Consider the following 24,645-nt stretch of genomic DNA (forward strand, 5'->3'; position numbering starts at 1 on the left):
CAGTTTTTCTTGCGGACGCTAGGGATCCCGGCCAGAGTGTATACTATGGGGGACATTTATTAAGTCCGACGTTTTTTACGCCGGACTTAAAAATGTCCCCGCATCTCCGGCGCTACGGGGATTTATGTAGAGGCAGACTGCCTCTACATAAATCCCGTGCGCTCCGGTGCGCATGGGTGAAAACCTACGCCAGCTGAGGACTGGAGTAGGTTTTCAGCTTATCTTTTGGCGGAACGGGTGGTGAATCGCGCGGACTCTGAGTCCGCGCCCTCCGTTCCGCCCCCTTCACACACCCTCCCCGCCCCCCCGGCGTACCCGTCGGAAAGTGCCGATTTGCGAATATTTTATTCGCAAATCGCCCATTTGCAAATAAAATAATGCGCAAATCGGCACTTTCCGCCGAAAAACCCCTGTACGCCCGTTGATACATGTCCCCCTATGTGTATACACTCTGGCCAGGATTCCATTGATTTCATCACAATACATATTTTGAATTAATCAAAAATATTTTGATTAATTTAAAATATATGTTGCGTCAACGTGGCCTAAAACTGCATATAAAGAAACAAGAGACAACCAACGACAGCCCTCACAGGTTAAGTGGACGAAAGCTCTGATGAGCCACATGCAGGGACAGCTGTCTCGTTGACTACTTCTGCTCCATCTTGCCTACTGGGCACAGGCTGTAAAAGAAAAACTAAATACATTTTTAAGACCTATAGAGAAAATGTTTATGCTTTGTAATATATTAGTTTCAAGCCAATCTGTGTGCTTAGCCATTAAGCTATTAAAACAATATACTAAGACATAGATAAAACATTACAAATAAATTTTTAGCAAATTCTGTTTCCTTGACCAGGAAAATGTTTTTTTATAGCTGTAGTGTGAAGTATAGTATTGTGAAAATAACAAACACGTTATCCTAAGCTCCTCTGTTCCCCTGCAGCTGCAGCGCTGATACTCACAGTCCTCCACTGGTGTTTGTTTCTTTCCGATTCTGTGTCACCCTGACTCCACAAGACCTGCCCTCTTAGCCAATCAATGACTATGACCATGCCTTATAGTCCATGACCTTGGCATTTTTCTGACTTGTCTGTTTGTAAGGCTGGATTCACACATTAGTATTTTAAACCTTATTTTGATCTTTTTTTTTTTTTTTACCAAAATGAGCAGATGGTCTAAAACACAGAAAATAATAAAAATCATTTTGTATGTTGGTTCCACTCCTGGTTGTGGTAAAAATACAGATCAAAGTAACTGGCCTAAAATATTCTGTGGGAATCACACGGATTAATACAATGGAGTACTGTTTTTCCTTTAGAAACTATGGGGACATTTAAGTGTTTGACTCTTCTAATGAGGGTTGGTGTATATTTTGTTCCAATATCTTGTGACTGATTTATTAAAATATAGCATTGCAATAGTGAATGTATCTAAGTAAAAAGTTAAAATAAAAATAAAAATTGCAAAAATTGCACAAGCATATTTACCTGGCTTGTACCTGTTTGTGCGACTTTCTAAAAAGTTGCAAATGATAAATTGGTTGCTAATCCTGGATTATGTGAACTTCTGGGTGAATGTTTAAAACAGGCAGATTAAAAAAAGTTGCATCTAAAAAATATTCACCTGTCAAATACTGGTTCATAGATAGCAGTTAGACCAAAAATGGTTGAAAAATCCAATTATTAGACCCAAAAGACCAGTGGAAGCTAGACTCTAAATTTACCAAGTGTCCAAAAGCAAAGTAACAAATAAAAATACCTTTATTTAGAAATGGGTATCATTTAAAGCACACGGTTAAAAAAAATACAAAACGCAGTTGAGTGTAGATAGGATAAGTGTCACGGCCGCGGCGGCGTCCCGTGTTCCGGGCCGCCGCCGCAACCTCCTCCTGCCCCATGCAGCCGCCGGGGTCTTTGTGCAGGGACCCGGCGCTGCTGCTAGTTCGGCCCCTGGGGGCGCCTCACCTCTCCTCCGCTCCTGTCTCTCACTGTACCGGCCGGCGCGCGCGTCCCCACCTCCTAGGGCGCGCGCGCGCTGGCTGATTCAGATTTAAAGGGGCAGTGCGCTCCTAATTGGTCCGCATGTCAATTACTCCCCTATAAGTTCCAGCTCTGCCCCCTTCCAGGTGTTGGAGCCTCTACATGCTTCCCATAGCGTTTGGCCCAGCTCCCTGTTGTTCCTGACCTTAGTCCTTGTCCCTTGTTCCTGTCTTCAGTCCTTGTCCCTAGTCCTTGCCCGCTGCCTTCCCATTGTTCCTGAGTCCTGTCCGCCACCTGCGAGCACGTCTACAGTCCTCTGCCTGCACTATCTCCTGCCTACTGCTCCTGCCACGCCTCGCCTGCCGTCGCTAGCAACCAAGCCAGGGGTAGCGACCTGGGGGTCGCCTGCCGCAGCAAGTCCATCCCGCCTTGCGGCGGGCTCTGGTGAAAACCAGCGGCCCCTTAGACTACGCTCCCTGGTGAGGTTAGTGCCATCGCTGGTGACGGTCCAGTGGATCCACTACTCCAGGCGTTACAGTAGGCTCCAACTATGGATCCCGGCGAGGTGCCTGATAAGTAGCCCGAGTGGTCGCCCAACAGGCGCAACAAATCCATAAACAGTCGCAGCAGATCCAGCAACTCACTGCCGCCTTACAGCAGCATACTACAGCCCAGTGCACACCACCTCCTGCTGCTTTTTCTACACTTCGACTGGCTCTCCCAAGCAAATACTCTGGTGACTCCAAGTTGTACAGAGGATTCCTGACTCAGTGCACCATGCATATTGAACTTTTAAGTAGTCAGTTTCCCACCGAGCGCTCTAAAGTGGCTTTCATCATCAGCCTATTGGAGGGTAGAGCTCTGGCCTGGGCCACGCCGCTGTGGGACCGAGATGATCCTGTTGCTGCCAATCTCCGAACCTTCCTATTTGAGTTTCGCTCCGTCTTTGAGGAACCTTCCCGTGCCTCTTCAGCTGAAACTGCTCTCCTCGGCATCTCTCAAGGGAGCTCCTCTGTTGGTGACTACGCCATCCAGTTCCGCACCCTGGCGGCAGAATTAGACTGGAATGAGGCCGCTCTAATAGCCACCTTCAAGAAGGGCCTGTCCAGTCGGGTGAGAGACGTGCTTTCCGCCCGAGACCTACCTACCTCCCTGAACGAACTCATCCTACTGGCCACCAGGGTCGATACTCGTTTTTCTGAGAGAGAGGAGGAGGTCTGGCATGAATGGCGACTAAGCCTGTCCCGTCGCCATCACCAGCTGGCGCCGGTCTTCCAGAATCCTGACGTTCCGGTGTCCCAGTCGACTCCTGAGATTCCTATGCAGGTGGAACGGGCTCACCTGAAGCCTGATGAAAGAATTCGTCATCTGGAGCTGAATCTCTGCCTCTACTGCGGTGGTTCGGATCACTTTCGGCTGAGATGTCCCCAACGTCCTCAAGCGTCCGGGAAACGCCAGCACCTAGGTCCGGTGGGAGAGGTCTCCCTAAGTGTGAATGCCACCTCTCCAAAGTTGTCTGTGCCAGTCTCCATCCAGACACCCTCAGGACAAACTCACCAGACTACTGCCTTTCTCGATTCTGGGTCAGCAGGCAATTTTATTGCAGCTACATTGGTCCAGAGATGGCGGCTACCCGTGACCCCGCTAGCCAGACCCCTGACTATCTCCTCGGTCACGGGTTACCGACCATGTGCACTACCAGACCGCACCTCTAGTCCTCCAGGTGGGCACTTCACATCTGGAAAAGATCTCCTTCTACGTCCTGCCCCATTCTTCTTCCACCATCCTCCTGGGACTCCCTTGGCTGCAATTACATGCCCCTAAGCTGGACTGGAGAACCGGGAAGATTCTTAGTTGGGGTCAGGACTGTTTCAACCAGTGTCTGAGGTCACCTCAGCCCAAGTACTCTATGTTGTCACCCGAGCCCGCCAAGCCTTTATCCGGCCTACCGGCGGAATACCAAGACTTGCCTGATGCCTCCATCTGCAGGCATGAAAGAGGGGGAGGGCAAAGGGGGGGGGTACTGTCACGGCCGCGGCGGCGTCCCGTGTTCCAGGCCGCCGCCGCGACCTCCTCCTGCCCCATGCAGCCGCCGGGGTCCTTGTGCAGGGACCCGGCGCTGCTGCTAGTTCGGCCCCTGGGGGTGCCTCACCTCTCCTCCGCTCCTGTCTCTCACTGTGCCAGCCGGCGCGCGCGTCCCCGCCTCCTAGGGCGCGCGCGCCGGCTGTCTCAGATTTAAAGGGGCAGTGCGCTCCTAATTGGTCCACATGTCAATCACTCCCCTATAAGTTCCAGCTCTGCCCCCTTCCAGGTGTTGGAGCCTCTACATGCTTCCCATAGCGTGCCTGCCTACTGCTCCCGCCACGCCTCGCCTGCCGTTGCTAGCAACCAAGCCAGGGGTAGCGACCTGGGGGTCGCCTGCCGCAGCAAGTCCATCCCGCCTTGCGGCGGGCTCCGGTGAAAACCAGCGGCCCCTTAGACTCCGCTCCCTGGTGAGGTTAGTGCCATCGCTGGTGACGGTCCAGTGGATCCACTACTCCAGGCGTTACAATAAGTCATTAATGTATATAGTGCGGAATTAGAGCTCCTGTATTAGAGATAGATACCAATAGTAAGATGGTGTCTCTATCTATATCTGCATGGGAAGCTGATCATACACAATGTATATACTGTATGTGATGCAGGGCTGAGGCAATAGAAGTCAGGGCGCTCCACGCTCTCCAGTTATATACAAATTGTGTCTACGGATATATATCACTGTGTGGATAGACAATCAAGAATAGTATTCTTATACAACTGATATAGTTCCTATAGGTCCAAGTAATACAGATAAAGGTGAACAGTATCAGTATACACTATCAATATCTGTACACGTTCCCAATGGACGAAAAGGCTGTAAGTATAGAAGTCAGTATTTTAAGTGATGTCTAGTCACACGCAGTTAAAGCAGGATCAGCTAAAGAGCACATGGCCAGACATAGCCAGACTTAGAGCTGTGCATGATTTTCCACACTAAGCCTCTAAAGCTCAGATTGCCCTTGTAGTATGTGGCTCAACCCCGCTTATAACTCTAAGATAGAGGGCGGTTACCCATGCAGAAAATAGTAAAGACAGCAAGCCTATATATTGGTCTCTCTATTCCCGGACGGGACAACTTTCCGCCAGACCCGGGAATAGGGACTCGATAGACATGCTAATAGCCAAGACCTCTGGATCGTAATTGAAATTTCCGATGATATCCCATAAGGTGCAATGCCGCTGCAGTCGAGAACACATTAATACACTCAGCTGCGGTAATAAAACCAAACGACGGGCCCCGCTTTTGTTTCAATCAATAATCCAATTATTCACCTAAAAATTAGCCTTAAAGGACACCTGTCACCCCCGTGCCGGGGTGACAGGCTCCCGACCCCCTGTTAGACCCCCCTATACTTACGTGATCCCGCCGGGTCCCGCTTCCTGAGCCGGCCGGGTCCCGGAGATATCAGCTCCCGAAGCCCGGCGCGTGCGCTGACAGCAGAGTCAGACGCCCATAGAGAATGAATAGGGAGTCCGATGCTCCGTCATTCTCTATGGGCATCGGGCTCATCTCTCAGTGCGCGGGCCGGGCTTCGGGAGCTGATATCTCCGGGACCCGGCTGGCTCAGGAAGCGAGACCCGGCGGGATCACGTAAGTATAGGGGGGTCTAACAGGGGGTCGGGAGCCTGTCACCCCGGCACGGGGGGTGACAGGTCCTCTTTAATAAATTTCCCCCTATATTATTATTGTGAAAAAATAGTAAAATACTGTTGTGGTATTGCTAAACTTGAACCGACCTTTAAAGTAAAGCTAAGGTAATATGGTTAATGTGTAGAGATGAGTGAGTACTAATATGTTCATTACTCAAGTCAAGTACTTTCTGATGCTCGATTAGAGTAATGAACCCCATTAAAAAATAAAACAACATACAGCGGAGTAAGCTTAATTCTCATTACAAGATCGGACTAGGACAATAGTTAGACTGGATAACACTAGTACTATACTGTATGGTAGATGACTCTTTTTCTATTTTTCTAGTCCTAAAAAGGACTTTATTATAGTTGTGGGATGTGGATATAATTAGCTCATTCAGTCACACTCACTAATTGCTACTAATAGTCCTTAAAAGGACTGTTGGGTATGTTTGGAAGCTACCTAACTATATAAGTTGAGCCTTACACCTGGTCTGTCCCTGCTCTCAGTTAACAGATCGCAAGTGAATAAAGCATCAGGTGACTTGGGTCTATATAGACCCAGGTCACCTTATGCAGCTATCCAGTCACTGCTGACAGCAGCCAACAAAGCTGCTATGTAGCAGGACCTTCCAATCTCTTTTCCTCATGTTTATTGGCTGATTAAAGACTCCACATATGCAGGGACAAGACTATAAATTTCATTTGAGCACCACACAGTATTTGTTCGAGTATCAAATACTTTCAAGTACAACCATACTCGAGCGAATAGTGAGCTGGAAAGAGTATACTTGCTCCTCTCTAGTAATAGGTTTAGTATATAACAAACTATGGAAATAAAGCTATGGCTCATAGAAAACAGAATGAATAGAGCTAAAAAATGCTTGGTCATTAGGGTCTAAACTCTTCTGATCTTATGTAATATCCAATCCGTTACAGATGTATTTTGATGCATACATGAATTGTTTTGTTTTCCTATATCTAAAAATGGAGATGGAACCTTAAAACTGGTAATTCATTTCTAAGCTAAGTTACCATGTAAGTACTCTCCCAGCCGCGGAACAAAAGACTAGAAAAAATATGTAATTACAGACTGTAGAAAGCATTCTTCTTATAGGAGTACCATTCATTAATTCAGTACCACTTACTGATAAGAGAAGAGCAGACTCTCAAATGAGCTCTACTGGAATTATCTACTGGTCAACTTCATCTCATTTCCTAAGGTTTGTTAAAGCGTGCCTGTAGTTTCAAGTGACTTTTCAGTATAGGATATGCACATTAAAGGGTTATCCAGCGCTACAAAAACATGGCCACTATTCCCCCTACTGTTGTCTCCAGTTTGGGTGGGGTTTTAAAACTCAGTTCCATTGAAGTAAATGGAGCTTAATTGCAAACCGCACCTGAACTGGAGATAACAGTAGGGGGAAAAGTGGCCATGTTTTTGTAGCGCTGGATAACCCCTTTAACATTATACATGTTCATTGGTAATCTTTAGAGATGATAGAGCATGGTACTCGTTCGAGTATTAGGGTGCTCGATGGTACTCGTTACTCGGACGAGCATCTTGCGATTATCGAGACAATGGAATCTTCCTCTTCCTGCATGTTTGGCGGCTTCTTTTCAGCCAATCATCATGCAGGAGAGTCTTTGGGAGCTCGTACCATCACATTGGAACCCTACATGTCGATAGCAGCGATTGGCTGGCCAGATCAAATGACCTGGGCATATAAGATACAGGTCCCGCGATGCTCGCTTCAGACGCAGGCTGGATGAGCATAGGGAGAGAGCTGCTGTCTGTCAGGGAGAGTGTAAGGCAGGGAATTAGTGTGCGGTTAGGCAGGAATCTGACACAAAGAACCCAACAGTCCTTCTAAGGGCTTAAAATTTTTAAAGCATTTTTTTTGCCACTCTTGGCTGCTGGCTTGAACTTGTAGTGCAGCTGTCAGTAGTCAATTTGTCCTGTTGCTGACATTCTCTTCGCTGGCTGGGATCTGTAGTTCAGCTATACCTATCCTCACCGTGAATGCTGCCCCTGCTATTTTCTGTCCATTTCCGTGTTGTTTCCATCATTTTCTGAGGTTTCCAGGTTTTCACACAACCTTCCCTGTGCAGAGCTTTGGTCCCCTACAAAAATGCTCGAGTTTCCCATTAACTTCAATGGGGTTCATTACTCGAAACGAGCACCCGAGCATCAGGAAATATTTGTCTCGAGTATCGAGCACCCAAGCATTTTAGTACCCGCTCATGTCTATTTATCTTTTATTGGTTTTATTTTTTTTAGCAGATTTCTATTTTGCAAGTTGTCTTTTGTCTACTGTCTTTCCCTTTCTCTGTGCTCTTCTCCAATCTCTCCCCCCCCATCCCCATCCATAGCCATCTACCTCGCTGACAGATCAGATTATTCGTAACCAGTAAACAAAAATCATTGATATGCTCATCTTGAGAGTGAATGATGGTTAAGCAAGAAGGGGGCTAAAGCTTAATGATGTATATGATGCCATGGTAACAATAAATAACCTAAATTAGCCAAACACAGGCAGATTCTAATGCTTAGATTTACAACAAAGTAAAAGAATTTGTTTTCTAACATGCTGCATTCTAATGGGATGATAATGTACGAGAAGGAGCTGCGTTTCTTAGGACCATTGCTGGCTTTTTGTAAGGAGGAATTATAATTCCACAAGCAGTCATGACAATTCCGACAATATTATTTACGAGTATGAATATTATTTACATAATAACCTGGTTTAGCATTAGACGTTAGAATGCACTGTTCATACCAACATGAGAGCCACTCTGTTAAATATAATTTCCACTGGGGGTACCTTACAACTGGGGATTACAAATCATCAGCCTCATGTAGGAGAATTGAGGAATTGAGTACAGTCTTACTTAATAGTTGATTTGGGGTGTCTTTTTTAATGTCACCATAATGCAATCAAAATTATCTAGAAATTTTCCTTCTCTAACACTGGCCTTACAGTATCTAAATTTCCATTATCAGAAAAAGGAAAAGTTTTTTTCCCCCCTATTGCGCACATAAAGAAAATACTGATAGGCTGTATTTTATAACCACAGATGTAGGAAAAAACTGCTGTATTCCCACACTACTTATGGAAACTTTCCTTTGTCCTAGGTTCGTTTTGTGAGCAGTACCTGGGTTTTTGGGAAACTCATGTGCCATGTGAGCAGATTTGTACAGTATTGTTCAGTCCACGTCTCTGTCCTTACCCTCACAGCTATTGCTCTAGACAGGCACCAGGTAAGTTATCATTTGTAAAGGAGTTGTACTTTCACCCTTGTAGATAGGGGGTTTGTGAGTGTCAGCATCTTCCTACACTAATGAAATATCACTGCAAAAGAAATATGGTGTGCTCTAAAATATAACTTTTAATGTACTGGCTTAAAACATGTAATAAAGAGTAAGTGCTATAACAAAATGTAACCATGCCAGACAGCGGCATTTGACAGGCCTGTAGAAAGGGACAAATGGCAACCATAAGATAATAAATAGGTGTGTACTTACAGTTTGGTGTCTTCAATGCTCTCCATCCCTATAATGCCAGACACTAAGGGAATAAAAAAGTCCCACAGTATTAAATTCTCAATACTGTACCTCAAAAATTCAAAGGCTCTTGCTTCATGGGACAACACCCTAGAAATCCCTTCCTGCAGTACACTTGCCCTATTCTGTCCCTTTCCCAAAACACAAGGCCGTCAAAAAAGAGGTGGATCACAGCTGTCTTACATCTATGGCGCCAGTTCCTGAGTTGGGCTACATATAGAGACCCTTAGGATAATGTATACAAGCCTCCTGATGAACCCCTCACACTTTACTTGTTGAGGGGGGAAACTCGTGAGGCGTTCTGCTGGGTGTGAATTGCGACTATGGCATATATCTAATCGCAGTGATCCACACCTCTTTTTTGAAGGCCTTGTGTTTAGGGAAAGGGACAGAATAGGGCTAGTGTACTGCAGGAAGGGATTTCTGAGGCATTGTCCCATGAATCAAGAACCTTTTAATTTTTGAGGTACAGTATTGAGAATTTAATGCTGTGGGACTTTTTTATTTCCTTAGTGTCTGGCATTATAAGACCTGAAGCCTGGTATTCCCTTAGTGCAATGACAGGTGTTTGCACATTATCTTAGTTTGGGGTTACTAATTGCCCTTTAGTTTTGGCTTAATTGAAAAATCCATTGAATTTAATAGTAAAAACAGAGAAAGAACGGTGACAATAGAAGAACTGTGTGTGAACAACTAATACAAAACGTCCGCTATTTGCAAAAAACGTCCGAAAATAATGTTCATGGTTATTATTTTGACGTCTGCGGCAAAAACGTCTGTTTTTTCAATGCATTGTGTGCATAGGACGTCCGTCTTCCCATTGACTTCAATGCAATTGCATTGAAGTCAGTTAATTTGCTGCAAAAACTGACATTTTTTAAATAGCGAAATCGGATGTTTTTTCTCCATTTTTGACATTGTGTGAACATAGCCAGAGTGTGGAGTCTTATCATTCTCTGTATCAGGCTTCTTTGAGTCACAGGTCTGGCTTACACAGCTCTGTGTCAGCTCTGCCGAAAAGAGCAGAGTAAACTGAAAAGTGCCCTCTTGGCTCTTTTCGGCGGCTCCATAGGAATGAATAGAGCCACGGGTCCGGCACGTGATCCGTGGCTCTATTCATTTCTATGGAATCACTGAAAAGAGCCGAGTAAGTATTCAAAACAAAGAGGCCAGGGGCCTGATAGAGATCGTCAGGGGTACAGTGAATTGATCCCCTGCTAGCTGCTATCTCTTACTTTAGATAATTTTCCCTGAACAACCTCTTTAATGTAGTATTTAAAATGTGTAACTGCAAGATAATACAAGGGTTTATAGGTATCAGAATACAAGGCAGAACAAGGATCTACAACCTTGTAAGAAAATATGGATGGCAACCGAGCTATCAGGAAATTATGAGAAACACTGCATTGTGAAATAATATAGAGAAAGAACAAATTGTAAGTCATTCAAAATAAAAGTCTGGAAGGCTGCGGATTTTCTACATATTTTTCATCATCTCCGAATGAAATTATATTTTTTATTTCTCGGTTAACAGGTCTACAGGGAGGAATTCCTTCATCCGCTTAATGCAATTAACTTCAGCCAACCAGAAAAAAAGTCATGTATATTTTCAGTGTCTCATGGTGCGTTTACATGTAACGATAATTGGCCCGATCGTTCGATTAACTATGTCGATTATTTTTTATAACGAGCAGCATTTAGACGGTACGATATATCGTACGGAAAATTCGTTGTGTGATCGTTTTGCGAACGCTTAAGCCTATCTCACACATTGGTTAAATCACCGAACGACTGTTCACACGGAACGATTTGCGATTTTTTTTGCAAATGACAAACGACGATTTGATAACATGTTGAAAGATCAAAATGCGCAATGTATCGTTCGTCGTATGATCTTTCGCTGCGTTTACACGTACGATTATCGTTCGAATTCGACCGTTATCGCGCAAATTCGTACGATAATCGTTACGTGTAAACGCACCATAAGGATAACTAATCTAGCGGCCTTCAGGAAAAGTTTAACTATGCTTTTGTTCTGCACATATACCACACCAAGGAGGATAGAAAGGGAGAAACTTACAGGGACCAGTGAGTGCCCACTAACCTGAATATACAGTTGTTTCAAAGCAGGCCAGAAAGGGGTAATGAGTTTACATGTCCACCGGATTATGGGGACGTGTACCCTCTTCCTTTTCACACCTGCAGCACATAGCAGATTTGAGGTGAGACATCTGCTGTAATTAACTTTTTGGTGGCAAGAGATTAAAGACTTGGTTATAAAGATAAATGCTGTAGTCCAGTCTGAAGAGTCCACAGATCCAATTAAAAATGCATATAGTAGAGGCTCCAAATGTAAAAGAGATTACAAGGCTACATTATGAGAATTGTGTTACGGACCAAAAATGTAGGGAGCTGATCTGAAAGAGTCCACCTAATATACAGAATATGGCTATGCTCACATTACGTAAGTTCCGCAGAAATCACGGACGTTCTGCGGTACTTACATAGTGCTGCATGCAGGCTGAGGGAATCACTGCCGGAGTGTATACACATTGGGGGACATTTATTAAAAATGTCCCAGCAGCTCCGGAGCTCGGGGATTTATGTAGAGGTGCATTGCCTCTACATAAATCCCAATTTCACAGAGCCTCTCCATGCTTAGAGCTGGCGTAGGTTTCAGTATAATTTTTTGTCACAAAAATGATAAATGTAGCGGACCCAGAGTCCGCGTCCCCCGTCCCTCCCCCTCTACACCCCCTCCTTGCCCCACTGGCGAAGGTGGCGTAAAATGGCCAGATGCGAATATTTTATTTGCAAAATGGCCATTTGCAAATAAATTAAGTCGCGTCTGCCCGTTTTACGCCAACAAATACAACTTTTTTGCTTGATAACTTTCCCCCATAGTATACACTCCGTCCGGGATCCCTAGTGGTGCCGTAGAAAACTGACATGTCAGTTCTCTACGGCTACTATCCAATAAATAGCGGCCACAGAAAACCCTGTCAGTTCACACAATGGAGCGAGTGGCTCCGGCCACACGCACCATTGTGTGCTGTGGGGAGCTCAGGGGTGCTAAAAATCATCCGGCCGGTACTGCAGTACCAGCCGGGATAATCTTTTCTGGGACCGCCCGGTCTCTTACTATGTTTGACCCTAGCCTATCACTGTAATACCAAACATTGCTGACAATTTAACACAATAAAATAGAGTTCGCTCAATTTGGTTTCCCAGCAACATTTGTACAGAAATAGCATTTACTTAAAAATAAATGTCTCAGCCATGACCAGGAGCTCTTGGATTTATAATACCTGCCTTTGGAAAAACAATAATAATCAGATGCTAAAGTGGTTCCAAAAAACATCAGGCACGCTATGTTCTACAATACCCGCTAGGCACTACAAATAATCACAAAATAACAAAACATGTAGAGACAAAGCTGATATATTGATGGTATTATAAGAAAATGTTTTTATATTACTTACTTTTGTTATGCAATTACCTTTCCATTCAAATCACTAATTCAGTAATATACTCAGAGGACTGCCCACTGCATATCAAATAAAAATGTTCTTGGAATTACTCCCAGGACCCACAGAGCCTCAATCATCTGTTATCACAATACCTATATTGCTTTTTCCCAAGATGTACTCAACCTTTATGACATGCTACATGCAGGTACCTTGCAATCTTTTCAAGATTACTTTGGTCTACCATATATATAATAAAGCAAAATCTAACCTCTCTACTCAGTACAGTCTTTATTAAGGGTTCTTTTTTTAACTTAACAATTCTGGTGGTGATGGACTAAAGTGTCTTATTCAGAAATATGAATAATTTCACAATTTTGCATATCTTCTCTTCCCATCGAAGTGCAAAAAAGGATTTAACGAGAATTATCTCTATAATTTACGATATATTTATCGACAACCTGCTTTTGGCCAAAAAGACCAAACAAAATACTATGTGTGAACATAGCCTTATGGTGTTGCTATTATGCATATTGAATATTGTTAAGAAAAAGAGTTAGTACTGTTTTTGTACACCCTGTCTTTCAAAAACAGAATAAGGCTATGTTCACACTACGTATATGTCCGGCTGCATATTTTCGCGGCTGGACATATGAGTGTTAAACTCCGGCTGGGAATTTACGCAAGTTGCGGCCGGCTACGTATGGTCCGCTAATTTACCCCCCTAGTCTACTTACGCTTCCCGAGCGCCCTACGTAGCGATCTGACAGTGGCCTTTTTTCTTGGAAATCTTCGGCTAGCCCCGGACACCCCATAGAACCTTTTGGATCGGCAAAGAAAAGTGCAAAAATGAAGAAATCACCACTACGTACGGGACCGCATGTTATGCTATGGGCGTAAGTTACGGCATTTTCGTCCTCAAACAATGGTCTGGTTCATTTTTTACGGCGCCGCGTACAATCCTGGCGTAAGTTCTTACGTAGTGTGAACTGTGCAGCCGTAGATCGTATACTTTCCATTGTACGCAAACTACGTAAATCTCCGGCCGCTTATTCACGGAACACGCTACGTCCGGAAACTTATGTAGTGTGCACATAGCCTGAAAAAGTTGTATGAACATTACAATGGCGCTAGTGATGAGCGAATAGTGAAATATTCGATATTCGTACGAATTTGACTAAAATATTTTGACTGCAGCCTGTGAGAAAGTTCCTAATCATGTGACTGCAGCCTGTGAGAAAGTTCCTAATCATGTGACTGCAGCCTGTGAGACAGACCATGTGTCTCTTATAATTAGACTCTAGCCTGCAGGACAAAGCCTTTTCAGGTTATACATGTTAACTTAGACCAGATGGTTTGAAGGGAAATGGCCTGAGTCTGTTTGAACATAAAAGTAGCTTTCTATAAGGCAATAAGGCTGCATTGTCTGTACAAAGCATTTCCTCCACTCCTTATTCATAACATATAGATACATCAGAAACTTGGTTATGCTTAGCTATTTATTCTCTGAGACACATAAAGTGAATGCTTCCTTTTTAAAGGTACAACTGGTCTGAAAGGGTTTTAGTTTATGAAAAAAATTCTAATTTAATATAGACGCAGTCACAGTAAATAAAGAAAATGGGGGAGATTTATCAAACATGGTGTAAAGTGAAACTGTCTTAGTTGCCCCTAGCAACCAATCAGATTCCACCTTTCATTTTCCAAAGATTCTGTGAGGAATGAAAAGTGAAATCTGATTGGTTGCTAGGGGCAACTGAGCCAGTTTCACTTTACACCATGTTTGATAAATCCCCCCCAATGTCTTGGTTCTCATGTGCAAACGTTTGGCATCTCACCAGTGGTGATATGTAACAATGTAACACACAACTATTAATTTACTGAAATAACATTTCTGGAAACCAAATTACAAACCAGTGAAATAATAATAATAATAATAATAATAATAATAATAATAATAATAATAATAATAATTAATAATAATTAAAAAAAAAACACTGTACCAGAATTGAACCGACCATCAAACATATCTCACACAAAACAATTTACATCCCAAACATATAACTACTCTATTAGCTACAACAACAAAAGCAAGGAATACTGAAGTGAAATCTTAACTGCTAGTAATACCGGTATTTCTATATAATTTACTATTATAAAATATATCTTTTGTTCTAGGTTATAATGCACCCGCTGAAGCCCAGAATGTCCACTGTGAAAGGAATCATTTGTATTATTGTTATTTGGTTTATGGCAAGTGGATTTTCATTACCTCATGCTGTCTACCAGAAGCTAGAACAGTTTTATATCGGGTAAGAGTACTCCACCATTATTCTTTTATCGAGCAGGATATAATTCATTTCAGAGCTGCACTGATTGTATAATATAGAAAACACCATACTGTAGTTTAGTATTCCATTAAAAAAAAAAACCAAAAAATAAACATTATTGTTCAATATACAGTAATTTCAGCTACCAATAAAGCTAAAAGGAAAAACCTTTCTGTAGAATAATGGTAAACTTTAATAGAAACAGTTGTACTAAAGAGAATGTCAATTGAAATGTTTGAATTCTATAGAGTGTTATGTGAAATAAAAGATTCAATTTTTCAGAATATTAACCTAGACCTGCAGTTATTTCCTGGGGGCATCTCTAACTGTACATTAATTTTTGCTTTGTATATACAGTATATGACAGCTACAATATCAGGACTAAACCTGCTTGATGACAGGTATTCATTTCAGCTAAATTAGATCACTATGACTTCTTTGTAAGAAAAATGGCATTTAACATAAAATGTATAATTTAATCTCAATTGATTTTTCAGTGTATTTCAAAGATACAAGCATCAGTTTCCTGGAAGCCGTGTCGTAATATACTGTTATACAACTCTGGCAATAATTCCGTTATCACCATATTTAGAGAATGGCCATGAAACTTTCATACTTCATTACAAATACACAAATCCCAAAAATAAACACAAACCTATTTTATTAGCTTACTGGCATGGCTTTGTGAAGAATACCTCAAACAAATGAAAGGGATTTTTTTTAATTAATACCATATGTTCTCCCGATAAAGTAAAGGATGGGATCACCTTGTAATTTGCATTTCTAAAACAAATACCAACACATGTCTTAAAATGCAAATTAGCTTGCAGTTGAATGTAACAATACTTATAGCCCTTACCAGGCTGCCAGACTTGGCGAATAGATAGAAAACATGGCCCCAACAAGAGAGAGTAGTCAGAAGAAACAATTATAAAACACCTTTCAGGGCAGATTCAGCATTGAGTATTGAAAAAGGTTTGGTTATAAATCTTTGTGCAATCACACACAAACTGGAAAATTATAAATGAAAAAAAAAAAAAAATATATGGATAGACTATGGAAGATGTCAAAGTATCAGGATAGAAACCTCAAAGCAATATTTCCTAAAATAAACAAAAACGTGCAGCAACCCAAGAAGGGCAGAAACCGGAATCTAAGTTTGTGACAGAGCGGTAAGGGATCGGGCAAAAATGATGAAATTTAACCATTCTGATTTCAATATTTAAATTTACACGTTTCAAATAAAAACCTGCACTAAATACAGGGAAGAAAAAAAGGTTACATGGGAATAACCACGAGTGATCACATAGTGTGGAGGATTGTAAGAAAATGATACTCAATGATGAATTACTGATCTGTGCCAGAAGTTTTATATTGTGCTATCATAGTGAAACATACAGTAAAGATGATGCATTATGATAGCGATCACAATTCCCTACATATTTATGATGTGTGGTTGCATGTTCAGTAAAGAAGTAGAGGAAATAGCAATTCTTATGTCATCAGAAACTAAACAGGTATATATATGCCTCCAGCCCAATGATAGCAATGACATTTCCCTACATATTTACGATGTGCGGTTGTATGTTCAGTAAAGAAATAGAGAAAATAACAATTCTTATGTCATACGACACTAAACAGAAATATATATGCCTCTAATCCTACCTTTCCTTGAATTGAATGATTCTATAATACAAATTCAACACAATATTGTGTTATGCTAGCAAAATTCTAAACAGTCTGCAATGCCCATCAATTTATATTACACCCTTGGCCCCACTACCCCACAGGCACTAGGCTGCAGCAATAATGGTCGCCGCATGGCACCACACCAAACAGAAGCAGATTGTGCTACTGTAGGTACAGACCCTATGAAGAATTTTAAATTAAAAACACCTGGGTGTGGGAGGAGTGCTGGACCCCAAGAAAAGTAAAGAGGAAAGAATACAAAAGAGGAAGAGGAAAAACAGACATGGCAGCACATCCATATGCCTAACATTGGTCATTTGCTTCTCAGCACCATTTTTTTATACTAACAAAGTGTATCAAATTGTAACTTATTCCTACAGTTAGTATTAATAGTGCTGGGAAGCAAACAATCAGTGTTAGGTGTTAGGCATATGGATGTGCTGCCATGTGTATTTTGCCTGTTCATGGATTTATATAGTAAATACACTGTACTACAATACACACTAGTGCAATCGTATGTTTTTTTCTAAACTAGTCATCTGTGACATATATTTTGGTGTGTGTTTTACCATAAGGAAATACATGGGTCACATCCGGACATAGAAATTGCCTTGCCTGGGCAAAGTTTCCATAGTGTCCTAGTGAAGGTGTGAAGGTTCATAACAAGACTCAATCCTGCAAAATGTACCTGCCATATGCTCTGTAAGAATGTTGGGAGCTGCTTCCTGCAGAATATTGTTTATGGTTGAGGAAGTCCATGCCTTAAAGTATTCCAGATGTCATAAAAGATTGAGGAGGAGCAACATAGTACAAATTAGGACTTTAAGATTCCAGAATTTTGTTCCCAACATTCAGTGAATTTAATTATATATTTTTCCTTCAGCTAGAATTATTTCATATACAGGATTTATGCTTTTGCTACAAAGTGCTGGCTGATCATCTAAAGGAAGTAATTTCATGATTTTTTTTGCCTTTTAGTATGCAAGAGCAGAAATGGTATACTAAATATCCTTGTGTTTCATCTTGTCTTTAAGCTTTTATGTGTTGACTTTAAAGGTTTCTGAACTTCATTCATTCTGTAGTGGAAAGTCATACAGCCTTGTTGTCAGGAACCGGACAGCGGGACAAGACAAGACAGTGAGCCCTAAGCTCAGCCCCGCCCACTGTCCTCTACCTACTTGCCACTATCCGCCCTAAGATGGCGACGAGCAACTGGGCGGCAGTCCCTGCACTGGCTAGGTGAAACACAAATACAAAACAGACAGACAAACACAATGAAGAATAGTCCACAAGCCGGGCAGCAAAAGTACAAAATCAGAATCCAAAGGCGTAATCAGAAAACAGGCAATATGATCAGGGGCAGGCAGCAAGCAAGGGAGGTCAGAGGTACAAAGCAGTAGTCAGGAGATGCAAAGAAACAGAATCCACAAGCAGGCAGAGACTAAGTCAATAACCAGCAATAAGTGCACAGACTGAGGTTGTTATATAGGAGACCAGGGCTCTGGTCCAGAACGTAATTGGACCATCCCCCTGATCTCCAAGCACAGACAGCTGAGAACAAAACAGATCCACTGGCAGGAAGACCTGTCAGTCACAGCAGAACCAGAACACAGATTAACCCTGACATGGCCAGACAGAACTCAGCAGGTGAAGTCGGGTGTGTCTCCCAAAGAGAGCAAATAAACCAGTGTTCAGACACAGCAAAACAAAACACAGAACAGAATAAGAGAATATCAGCGCCTTCTCGGCCGCACAGCACGAGCAGAGGGACGCATAACGCTCCGCAAAGATACCATCCTGACAGTACCCCCCCTTTTATGAGGGGCCTCAGGACCCTCACAGGACTCAACCTCACTTAGAAGATTGCCATCTGACTCCCATTCATCAGAAGAAGAGTCCATGGCATGGAGAACAGGCTTACTGACAGGACGAGCAGAACAACATGTTAAATTCACATCAGATACAGGCAAATCAGGTACAACAGAACTAGAAATATTAATTTCGCCGGAGGGTACCTGTGCGCCCAAGTGACCTTCCTGGGAGTCACCTGGACGCCGATGATCTGGGTGCAGGTTTTCTTGCCGCTTGGGACGCTTGTGGCAGAAGCTGATGTAATGGCCACTGTCACCACAGTAGTAACATAGACCATTGTGTCTCCGGTGTTCTCGCCTGGTCCTGGCATCCAATAGTCCCAGCTGAATGGGTTCATCCTCAGGAATAGTAGGGGTAACAAGAGGGGTTTTGACAGAATAGGAGACAGATATTTTAGAAGAGTCAGAGCCTACTCTCTCCCTATGTCTGTCACGGAGCCAGCGGTCTATGCGAATAGCCAAATTCATGGCCTGCTTAAGGGTGGAAGGATCTGGGTGTCCTGTCCAGGCATCCTTAATGCCATCAGATAACCCCTGCTTAAACTTACATCTAAGTGCAGGATCATTCCATCCGGATGGAACGCACCACTGGCGGAACTCAGCACAATACTCCTCCACCGGTCGCTTGCCCTGTCTCAAAGTAGTCAACTGCCTCTCAGCTGCTGCTGCCCTGTCAGGGTCATCATAGAGTTACTCCAATGCAGAGAAAAACTGATCCACAGAAGATAACTCAGTGGCATCTGGAGGCAAAGAAAAGGCCCACTCCTGCGGAGGTCCTTGTAAGAGCGACATAACTATGCCCACTCTCTGGCTCTCATCCCCAGAGGACCGGGGACAAAGTCTGAAAAACAACTTACATCCCTCTCTGAAGATTCGAAAGGCCTTTCTCTCGCCTTTGAACCTATCAGGAAGCTGCACTAGAGGTTCTGGGGGAGCAGCAGCAGATAGCATAGCATTTTGGCCCAGGAAAGACTCTACCTGTTGCACCCGTTGCGTAAGGTCCAGAACAAGCTGGTTGAGACTTTGCATTTGCTCCACAAGAGCTTTCACGGGGTCCATAGTCAGGTGGGGAGAGAGAGAAAAAAAAGTAGGGCTGGTTATTCTGTTAGGAACCGGACAGCAGGACAAGACAAGACAGTGAGCCCTAAGCTCAGCCCCGCCCACTGTCCTCTACCTACTTGCCACTATCCGCCCTAAGATGGCGGCGAGCAACTGGGCGGCAGTCCCTGCACTGCCTAGGTGAAACACAAATACAAAACAGACAGACAAACACAATGAAGAATAGTCCACAAGCCGGGTCACAACAGTCGGGCAGCAAAAGTACAAAATCAGGATCCAAAGGCGTAATCAGAAAACAGGCAATATGATCAGGGGCAGGCAGCAAGCAAGGGAGGTCAGAGGTACAAAGCAGTAGTCAGGAGATGCAAAGAAACAGAATCCACAAGCAGGCAGAGACTAAGTCAATAACCAGCAATAAGTGCACAGACTGAGGTTGTTATATAGGAGACCAGGGCTCTGGTCCAGAACGTAATTGGACCATCTCCCTGATCTCCAAGCACAGACAGCTGAGAACAACACAGATCCACTGGCAGGAAGACCTGTCAGTCACAGCAGAACCAGAACACAGATTAACCCTGACATGGCCAGACAGAACTCAGCAGGTGAAGTCGGGTGTGTCTCCCAAAGAGAGCAAATAAACCAGTGTTCAGACACAGCAAAACAAAACACAGAACAGAATAAGAGAATATCAGCGCCTTCTCGGCCGCACAGCACGAGCAGAGGGACGCATAACGCTCCGCAAAGATACCATCCTGACACTTGTATGCTTTTCATTAGTTGAAATACTCTTATGAGACACAAGCCTTACAACACAATGCAACTTTTTGGGAAAAAGTTAAGTAAAAAGTTGAGATGCTACTCATTTCAATGAGATTTCTACTGGTATTGAATTACGGAATGTAATTTCTACTATATATTCAAATGTAATATGTGAAGAATTCATTCAACAGTCAAAAGATTAAAGGGGTACTCCAGCGAGAGGGGGGGGGGCATTTTTTCCTGGGATCGGGGAGGAGGTGGATGAGGGAAACAACGTCTAATCAACCCCCCAGTTCTAGCGGTGGGCCCTACATCGCAGTGCTCCGGTCCCCGGTTCGTCTCAGGTCCGCTCAGCCAGTCAGAGACGCTATGACGATATGATCGCTATCATAATGCATCATCTTTACTGTATGTTTCACTACGATGGCACAATATAAAACTTCTGGCACAGATCAGTAAACATGCTTTAATTCACACCCCCTGTTGATTTAGATTTTAAAAGTTATTACAACAGTAAAACTTTAAGGGCGTTTTCGGACAATCATAATACAGTCACATTTTTGTGTCCATAGTGTCACAAGTCCTGATCAGAACATGGCTCTAATGCTAGTTCAGGTGATTACGTCTGTGGTAAGGCTAGAACTTAAGGCCATATTATACAAAAAAAATAATCATTTACTTATTTTGTGGGATTGTTTGTTCTAGAGAGAAAAAAAAAACTTGTTTTCCCAATAACTAAGTTATATATTTTTTTTTTCCAGAAACACAGTAAGAATGGTGTGCCTTCCCAGCTTCCCATATCCAGCTGATCTCTTTTGGAAGTATCTGGACTTGGCCACATTTGTGCTTTTGTATGTTCTGCCCTTGATTGTTATTTCAATCACCTATACCATGGTAGCAAAGAAACTGTGGCTGAGGAATGCCATAGGAGACATTACAATGGAACAGTATTATGCCCATCGACGAAAGAAAAAGATGACTCTCAAGATGTTGATGCTGGTTGTTGTGGTCTTTGCAGTTTGTTGGTTTCCACTGAACTGCTACCTAGTCCTGATGTCCAGCAAAGTCATCAGCAGCAACAATGCTTTATACTTTGCTTTCCACTGGTTTGCCATGAGCAGCACCTGCTACAATCCATTTATCTACTGCTGGCTGAATGAGAGTTTCCGCTCAGAACTTAAGGCACTGCTTTGTGTGTGCCGGAGGAGAAGTGCCGCCCAGAGCCATGCCTTACAGTCCATATCACCCCCATTCCGTCATGCCTGGACTGAAAACTGTAACTTTAAACAAGGTAACAGCTCTCAGACTGCCGAATCTGCTACAAATATTACCTCAGGGAGAACCGACATCTCTAGCGTGGAGCCCATTGTTACAGTCAGCTAAGGGCATACTTGATGTCTTTATTGCATTGTGTTCATCTCTTTATTATAGATCAGAAGGAGTAGGCCCTTCTCAGCTTATTTTCTAAATTATCTGAAAAGAAAGCACTTAGAATTATTTTTTTTTTTTTTGGTGGCCAATGTTTGTCCAAGACAGTGAACATTTCTATATGATATCACATATTTCCATAAGATATCAATAATGGCTGAATTGGCTTACAAGTCATTGGCCAATAGAGATTCCTACAGCTAAAATGACTTACCTCTATAGATGGACATAGCAGCTGATGATAAGTGCCTACCCCATTGGGATACTCCTATTTACCAGTGTTTTTGTACTTTTTGTTTTTTAATTACACAAAGGTCTAATATCAGTGCTTCTATCTTTATTAGGTGTATCCCTACTTTTTGCTTATGAATATGGTTCAAGATGCATTTGTGTTCACATTTGTCACTTATTTTTAATGAATATTATTATAATATCAGTCCTGTACTGTTTGCCTATTGAAGATTATAGTACAGTATGCAAATATTGGTTACTGTAGTACTGTTTGCTATCAAGTGACCAGTAGAGCTATACAAATGTGTCCTTCCTTTACTCTTGGATCAAGTTATCCTGGGATGAGTGGTATGAGATCAGTTTTCAAAATAAAACATGAATTCCCAATACTTTGTCAGGGGTTGTTTATGCTAATTGTGTCTATATGTGGCCCTCCGATGGTCATGAGGTGGTTTTAAGTCTCCTCACAGCTTGGCAAGTATGTCGTGGTCATGTTTTCAATTTGTATGATAAGAAATTGGGGTCCCTAAAGCATCCCTGTCATTATAAAAAAAAAAAAAGAATGTTCTGCCCCCCATCAGTCTCTATATACATATGGCAGGAGAAGGATGCGATTAGAGATGAGCAAAGTGCTCATCTAGATGAAGTGCTTCATTTGATCAGTGCTCCGCTCAAGCCGGCGGCCTTTCAGTGTTGCTCCGCTTCCTGCAACTCCTCCCAGGATGCCGGGAAAAGCTGGATCCAATTCTGGCAAACTTTTCTTACTTTCCCAGGATTGGATCCGGTTTTTCCCAGGCACCTGGAGTGGAGTGGCAGGGAGCAGAGAAGCACTGAAAGGCCGCCGGCTTGAGCGGAGCACTGATCTAACAAAGTGCTTTGCTTTGTTTAGATGAGCGATTCACTCATCTCTAGATGAGATTCTATTCCCACAAGTCAAATCTTAATGAAAATATGGAATAGTGCCTAAAATATACCTTTCAATTTGGTTATTTAAGATCCACCAATAAACAGTGTTCCCAACACCAAAATCATATTATAACAAGTTTATCCGGAATGCATAGCTCTTGGTTCAGTTAGGCATCTATAGATACAGTTTTAGTCGTCACTGTAATGCCATGTGTATCCATATGAATTGAATCTATAGTTGGGAGACTATAGTGCAATTCATATGGATACACATGGCGTAACAGTGACCTCTAAAACTGTACTTATAGATGCCTGACTGAACCAGAAGCTATGAATTCCGGATGTGCATGAGCTTTTTTTTTTTTTAAACTTGTTATAATATGAGGTACTATTCCATAGTTTCTTAAAAATATGCTATTCATTCCCCAGCTTGCTGTAGTCTACCTCTTGGTGCACATGACAAGTTTTATTATAAGTCTATGGAGCTCTTCTTGTGCAGAATTTATACTACTTGCTTCTTCTGGCTTTCTCTAGAGATCAAAAGGAATCTGAACATACAGGCCACAAATGATCAAAACTTTTTATATTTCGCCACAACTTTTCAAATGTTTTTTTGACTGTATATAAAATGCATTATTACATTAAACATTCTCTTCACCAAAGATCTTTTTTGACCTTAGGGGGCACATCGGTAAAACTATTCATATATAATATACATACATAGAATCCATAAATAAAATAAAATAGAACAAATAACAACGGGTCCATTTCCCTTTAAATGGAAATAACTATAACAGAAAGGCCACACAATTTTTAGGAATTTTTTTTTAGTAGAAAATAAAAATACTAAAATAAATGAAAACCAGGCACTTGTTCCTAATAAATTAAATATCCACACAATAAAAAAGTTCAATGTACTAACATAAAAATCAAATAAAGCCCGAGTATCACAGAAAAAAATATGGAAAAATAAACTAAATAGCCAAAATAGAAAGAAACCTAATCTAGAAAGAAAGTAACCCATATCACACCACACAAGCTCCATGCACATGGATGCCCTAAAGGCATTTCATTTATACTGTGTATAGTCTTTTAATTGTGTTAAACCTTATCTAATAGTTTTAATTGCATGAAGCTATATGTGCCATGGAAACATGCTCATACAAGGGAGCGGAGTTCATTTCATTTGCCTTAAAGAGAACCTATCACCTATTTATCTGCTGCCCCTATTATGTCACTTCATGTGTCTCTAAATCTAACTTTAAAGAAACAGACTGCCTTTGCAGTCTGTATGTAATACTTTACCTTATCCTCTGTTCCCTGGCTGTTCTGTTGGGTGCGCCGTTCTTGGTGACATCACTGCGTTCCAGCGGTGCGTTCCAGCGCTGGAACACAGTGACGTCGCCAAGATAGCGACGTCTGACAGAACAGCCAGGGAACAGAGGATTAGGTTATGTATTAGATAGAGACTGCAAAGTTAGATTTAGGGACACATATAGTGACATAATAGGGACACAGTATTACACAGTTATCTTACGCTAGATAGCGTGAGATCACTATGTGTTGATTAAGCGGCAGGCAAGGGATCATAGCATCCCATCTCGCCACTCAGCATGTCGGCAAGTTCCGGGCTTGCAAAGACTCTTT

At 42.5% G+C, this 24,645-nt stretch overlaps 1 protein-coding gene across 1 annotated transcript in view; it reads left to right on the top strand.

Moving 5' to 3' along the window:
• Positions 1 to 21,816, top strand: part of LOC138802769 (G-protein coupled receptor 83-like) — a 32,648-nt gene extending 10,832 nt beyond the window's left edge. Inside the window, exons 2-4 of the mRNA XM_069986402.1 lie at positions 8,830 to 8,955; positions 14,904 to 15,037; positions 21,195 to 21,816. Of these exons, the coding sequence (XP_069842503.1) occupies positions 8,830 to 8,955; positions 14,904 to 15,037; positions 21,195 to 21,816 (882 nt within the window). The remainder of the gene's footprint in view (positions 1 to 8,829; positions 8,956 to 14,903; positions 15,038 to 21,194) is intronic.
• The last annotated feature ends 2,829 nt before the right edge of the window (positions 21,817 to 24,645 follow it).

Source organism: Dendropsophus ebraccatus, chromosome 10, assembly GCF_027789765.1.
Source record: "Dendropsophus ebraccatus isolate aDenEbr1 chromosome 10, aDenEbr1.pat, whole genome shotgun sequence".
Lineage (NCBI taxonomy): Eukaryota > Metazoa > Chordata > Amphibia > Anura > Hylidae > Dendropsophus > Dendropsophus ebraccatus.